The following is a 6546-nucleotide window of genomic DNA, read 5'->3' as shown; positions in this document are numbered from 1 at the left end:
GATCAAGTTCATCCTGACAACGAGATTGTAGGTTTTGTAGGCTATGTAAGTATGAGTCGTTTCTTTTTTTCTTTCTTTATTTTTTTTTTCATTGGAGAATTTTGGTATCAATATATTAGGTGAATATGAAAGCTCATTTCAAGTGCTACTCTTGCAGGCTTGGAGAAATTGGCAGAATGGAAACACTCTACATATCACAGATTCTACTTTGACTAGAGGTTCAAAGAAAGAAATGGTAAGATGCATTCATATTGGGTTGCTATGTGTTCAAAAAAATGTAGCTAAGAGGCCAACCATGGTTACCATACTTTTCATACTTAACAGCTACTCTATCACTCTACCAAGACCTTCTCAACCTGCTTTCATTTTTAGTAGCACCAATTCTCAAATGTCTGAACAATCTAACCACAACTTGACTCAAGAACTAAATAACATGTCAATTACAGACCTTTATCCTTGTTAGCTTTAATTTACATATATTTGTTTATTTATTGTTACAAGGATATAGATCTAAAACAACTTACAATGTGTATAAACTTGTAATGATTTACATTTTCTAATACAACCATTCTATTTTTCCTTTTCTCAAATAATCATCCATTCATCTAAATATGGGATTATGACAAGAAATGATTTTTCCTATCATTTTATTTTATATTATTTAAAGGATGAGAGGAGGGGGAGGAGGAGGACAAATAGCAAAATTTGATTATTTTCTTCTTCTCCATCTTTCGGCTTCTCCTTTTTCTTCTCCCCCTCCTCCTTCAACTATAAATCTTTCTCTTCTTTTTTCCTATTTATAGTTTTGTTGCAATTAAAAATTGCTAATTAGAATGACAATGATAGACAATGAAAGGCCAAATTATAGACCAAGTAAAAGTAGTTTTTGGTAGTTTTGTTGCAAGATAGTAATTAGAATGATAGTCATAGGCAATGGAAGGCCAAGTGATAGAACACTATCATTATCTATCGTAGATAGACACTGATAGTTATCAGTCATGAATAGACACTGATAATTTCTTATCACTGTCTATCATAGTTTTCAATCACTGTCTATCAATGTATAACAATTTTGTTGTTGCTAGTTGTTGATGTTTTTCTTTTTGCTTTTAGATAATTTACGATACATACATTAGACATTATTATTGAAAATTTTATTGCTTTTAGATAGTTGTGATCAATGTCTATCATAGATAGACACTGATAGAAGTCTATCAACGTCTATATATGATAGAAACTGATACAAGTCTATCACTAATAGAAGTTGATAGAAGTCTATCAGTGTTTATCAGGGATAGAAACAGATAGAAATCTATCATTGTTAGAGGCTAATAGAAGTCTATTAGTGTTTCAGTGATAGAAACAGATAGAAGTCTAGCATTGATACTATTAATGATAGAAACTAATAGAAGTCTAGCATGGATACTATTAATGATAGAAACTGATACATAGAGATTGATAGAGGTCTATCAATGTCTATTAGCATTGATACTATCAGTGATAGAAACTGATACAAGTCTATCATTGATAGAGATCGGTAGAAGTTTATAAGTGTCTATCAGTGTTTTTTTTTTCTATTTTTGTAAATAGTTTGACATTTTTTTTATCTATGAAAAATTATCTAATAATAATAATAATAATTTTTTACTACTTGTTGAATTAATCTAACTTTTATTCAAATACACAAGGAAGTAGTTCAAATCTCAACCATTAACATTTTGAAACTTAGAAACTAAATTGAAACTAAACTCAAAATTTAAATATTGAAAGTGTGACATTTTTAAACTCATATAAACTAGACCAAAAACCTTTGGAAAAAGAAATTATATTTTCCTTGAAAAAATCTTTATGCTATTTGGAGTAAAACCTAACTTTTTTAAAATTCCAACAAATGGAGAAAATTTTAACTTTTATCCTTTAAATGGAATATTATAATATTTTAATGGTTAAGTTAGGTCTAATTCAACTAGTTTAAGAGATTGATTTAGAGATCTAAATTTGACTTCCAACGTCAGTATTTGAATTATAATATTAAAATAAATAAATAAACAAGACTTGATGGCACCACTACCAAACTAATTTATGAAAGCGAGATTCATTCATTTCCAAATAGTCTTAAACTAGAATATTTGACTTGTTATTTTAATATGTTTGAACTTAATCAATTTATTAACTCTTGAAATGGAAGAATTTGAATTTATATGATCTATCTATACCTAAAAGAAAATTTCGTTTGGTGGAACATTTTACATAATCTAGTTTATAAGTTTTGAAAATTAGAAAACTTGAAAAGTTAGTAGAAAAAATGTTATTTTTAAATACAACAAATATGAAGGGAAAACTTAAACAATCTATTCTTAAGAAAAATGATAAATATCTAATTGGTGAGTAGGCTCATATTGAATCATAATATTCTATTGTAAAATTTAAAAAGTTAGTACCCAATAGTACAATAAATGTGAGGTGTTAATCTTAACAAAAATTACCAATATCTAATTGATGAGTTAGTTTGATTTGATTTCAAAACATATAAATTTATAGGTAAAAATAGTATCCATAATCTCAATGGAATATCATATACTGACTCTAAAGACTTGTCCTAATTTAAAAATTCAGGCATAAAAGAAATAAAAATGTAATCGGTGAAGTTGTCAACACATAAACAGGTTTCGAAGTTAATGCGTCCATATCAACCAATTCAAAAATTTTCTTTGCTGCGGTGTAAGAACTAGAACAGCACCAAAAAGTCAATATACACCAAAAATTAAATATCACAATTCCAATAACCCACGCCACAGACCAAACGATAGTTACAGCAATGTGTTCCTTAAGGTTGATGATCCTCTGTTTCCTCTGCTTCACTTTGTTCTTCATTCCCATTGTCCCCCGCCAAGCAATCGCTCAGCCAGATTTTCAATTTTATGATTGCGTTGAAACCCAAGGTAATTTCACCACCAACACAACCTACAAAGCTAATCTAGATCACCTCCTCTCCACCTTCACCACCGACCACCAAATAGACTATGGCTTTTACAACTTCTCTTACGGCCATGAAAACAGAGCCAATGTGATTGGCCTATGCAGAGGAGACCTCGCGCCAAACGCTTGCACCACGTGCCTAAACAACTCAAGAACTCTTCTCCCTCTGCGCTGTCCCAACCAAACAGAAGCCATCGGATGGTACGACGAGTGTATGCTCCGTTACTCAAACCGCTCTATATTCAACTCCATAGAGATTTCCCCTGCTTTCCGTGGCTGGAATCCTAATAATGCTTCCGACCCAAATCGATTCATCCAGATCGCTACAACCTTGCTCCAACAGCTCACCCATGAAGCTGCGTTGGGTGATTCTCGTCTAAAATTTTCTACTGGAATCACATCTATTCCAAACTTTCCAACAATCTATGGAGCTGTGCAGTGCACCCCTGATTTATCCCCTCAAAATTGCACTGCCTGCTTGCTTGGTGCTATTCAACGAATTCAACTTTGCTGCGGCGGGAAAGCAGGGGGTAGAATTGGGAGACCCAGTTGCAATTTTAGGTTTGAGAGTTACCTTTTCTATCAACAATCCCCTGTTTCCTCAACCCCATCTCCAAATCCGACACTGCCACCGTCTCCTCTTCTATCAAATTCAAATACACCACCGCCACAACGTGAGTGAATGAAATTCTTAAGTGCTATTTTTATCCTTGTTCGCTAAATGGTAGCATGCTTGTTTCTCCAGGTAAAACATCTCGGACAGTGATCTTCATCGTTGTACCAATAATTGTGGGCGTCGTTTCTGCTGTCATGATAACAATCACCATCCGTATTTTCTTAACCAAAACAAAGCGAAGAAACTCAACAACTCATGTACCCGCAAGTAAGTTAGCTAAGTACCATAGTTATAGATTAATCTAACTGGGAAGATTCATCGTTATGTAATTAACTCGCAGGTATGGCGCCGGAGGATGAAGAAACGGATTTGGAAACTTCGCAATTCGATTTCGACACCATTAAGATTGCGACAAACGGATTCTCGGAAGAAAATAAACTTGGGGAAGGTGGTTTTGGGGCGGTTTATAAGGTAATTGTTCAATGTAAATTATGGTTTATATTTATTAGTTATAATTCTAATTTTCCTGTACTTTTTCGCTATGTTCTGAGCTTCCCTATCACTCTCTGTTCAGAGTTCCCCATCATCCATTTATGGTTTTTAGATTAACATTTGAGGGTTTCGAAATCTTGTTTGGTTGAGCTGGGCTTGGTTCATTTAGTTTAGATCGCTTTGATTTAGTCTAATCCAGTCAAGCCTAGTTTTAATTTGGTTATGCTATTTATCTGACCCATTTGTGTATCATGGAGCCCCTCTTTTTTCGTTAATGGGTTTCATCCTCTGTTTTTCGTTCGTAGGTTTTGTTCAAGAGTTTTGTTCTGTTTTAAGATTTGTCGTTTGAAGATCTCTATTTCTACCTAGAAGTTTTTCATGTATACGTTTTCTATTTCTGATCTAGAAGATCTTCATATTTTCATTCTTCGTGGGTTTTTATTTTTAGCTCACAAGTTCTCCATCTTCCCATTCTTTCAAAGTATTTATTTCCACCGAAGATGTGCTTGATTTAGAAGTTTTCTTTAGTTTCTGTAATCAGCCACCTTGAGTTTCACCTAGTCATTTCACAAGCTCAAGTTGATCGTCACTCTGTCACCTTGAGTATGAGAGAGGGTATTAACATAAACTATGGTTTATATTTATGAGTTTCTCCTAATTAATATTTTTTCATTTTTAACTAATTTTCTTTTTTTTGTCCTCGGTGTCTATTTATTCCTCCATTCACATTTGTTAAAGTAGGTTGATTATATTAATTATTCAATGAAATATCCAAAACAAGGATAATGTAGTGAATAATTTAAAATTTGACAATTTGACATCTTTCAAAACATGCCCAATTTTTATTCTGAATGTAAGTATGACAGGGTCAACTTCCCAGTGGAGAAACTATAGCGGTCAAACGACTCTCACAGACTTCAAATCAAGGAGAAAATGAGTTCAAAACTGAAATTCTATTAGTGGCTAAACTTCAGCATCGAAATTTAGTTCGGCTCTTGGGTTTTTGCTTTAAAGAAAATGAAAAGCTTCTCATATATGAGTTTGTAGAGAACTCCAGTCTCGAGAAATTCCTATTTAGTAAGACTTTTCTAAGCTTTGTTCACTATTTTTTTCCTCCCTTTTTCTCTTCTGTTTCTTTAGGTTATCATGGTATAATAATAATAATCTCTCATCAATTTTGGAATATGTGGAATTACAGATCCCTATAGACGTGTGAGTTTAGATTGGAAAACTCGCTACAACATTATAGGTGGAATTACTCGAGGACTTGTTTACCTTCACGAAGATTCTCAACTCAGAATTATACATCGAGATCTTAAAGCTAGTAACATTTTGCTAGATAATGAAATGAATGCTAAAATTTCTGATTTTGGTACTGCAAGATTATTTTCACACGATCAAATACAAGGAGATACAAGAAAAATCGTTGGCACTTAGTAAGTATAAAAGAAGTTATATGTTATAATATTTTTATCTAATGAGAATATGACAATGTCGTTAATTGTTCTTTTTTTTTTTAATATGATATTTAATGGATACATGGCTCCTGAGTATGTCCATAAGGGTCATTTCTCAATCAAGTCGGATGTTTTTAGTTTCGGCGTTTTAGTTTTGGAGATTGTGACTGGACTAAAAAGTAATCATGTTCATCCTAACAACGAGATTGTAGGTGTTGTAGGCTATGTAAGTATGAATCGTTTCTCTTTTTTTTTTTTTTTTTCTTCTTTTTTCATTGGAGAACTTTGGTATAATAGATTAGGTGAGTATGAAAGCTCATTTCAAGTGCTACTCTTGCAGGCTTGGAAAAATTGGCAGAGCGGAGACATTCTAAATCTCATAGATCCTACTTTGACTAGTGGTTCAAAGACCGAAATGGTAAGATGCATTCATATTGGGTTGCTATGTGTTCAAGAAAATGTAGTTAAGAGGCCAACTATGGGTACCATACTTCTCATGCTTAACAGCTGCTCTATTACTCTTCCAAGACCTTCTCAACCTGCTTTCATTTTGAGTAGCACCAACTCTCAAGTGTCTGAACAATCTAACCACAACTCAACTCAAGAACTAAATGACATGTCAATTACAGACCTTTATCCTCGTTAGCTTGATATGTATATACAAGGATATAAGTCTGAAAGAAGTTAAAATGTGCATAAACTTGTAACGATCTACATTTTCTAATACAATCATTCTATTTTCCATTTTCTCAAATAATCATCAATTCATCGAATATGGGATTATGGCAGGAAATGATTTCTTCTATTATTAAAAGTAATTAGTATACGTACTATTGTTTCTTTGTAAACAAAATAATAATAATAATAATAATAATTATTATTATATAATATTTTACTGTTGATTGAATTAATCCAACTTTTATTCAAATACACATGGAAGTAGTTCAAATCAATGTCCCCGAGTCAACAAATCATAAAGGAAAATTTTCCTTTTTAGTCTCC

General features: G+C 32.6%; 1 protein-coding gene across 1 annotated transcript; it reads left to right on the top strand.

Moving 5' to 3' along the window:
• The first annotated feature begins 2723 nt into the window (after positions 1 to 2723).
• LOC120083893 (cysteine-rich receptor-like protein kinase 29) lies at positions 2724 to 6301 on the top strand. The gene is made up of 7 exons (XM_039039802.2): positions 2724 to 3653; positions 3725 to 3862; positions 3936 to 4066; positions 4954 to 5164; positions 5286 to 5523; positions 5620 to 5770; positions 5885 to 6301. Exons 1-7 carry the CDS (start codon positions 2819 to 2821, stop codon positions 6188 to 6190), a joined length of 2010 nt encoding a protein of 669 aa, XP_038895730.1. The 5' UTR covers positions 2724 to 2818; the 3' UTR covers positions 6191 to 6301.
• The last annotated feature ends 245 nt before the right edge of the window (positions 6302 to 6546 follow it).

Source organism: Benincasa hispida, chromosome 8 (assembly GCF_027475165.1).
Source record: "Benincasa hispida cultivar pf3 chromosome 8, pf3_genome.v1.1, whole genome shotgun sequence".
Classification (NCBI taxonomy): domain Eukaryota; kingdom Viridiplantae; phylum Streptophyta; class Magnoliopsida; order Cucurbitales; family Cucurbitaceae; genus Benincasa; species Benincasa hispida.
The sequence above is the reverse complement of the archived record's forward strand: the minus strand, read 5'-3'. Positions and strand labels throughout refer to the sequence as shown.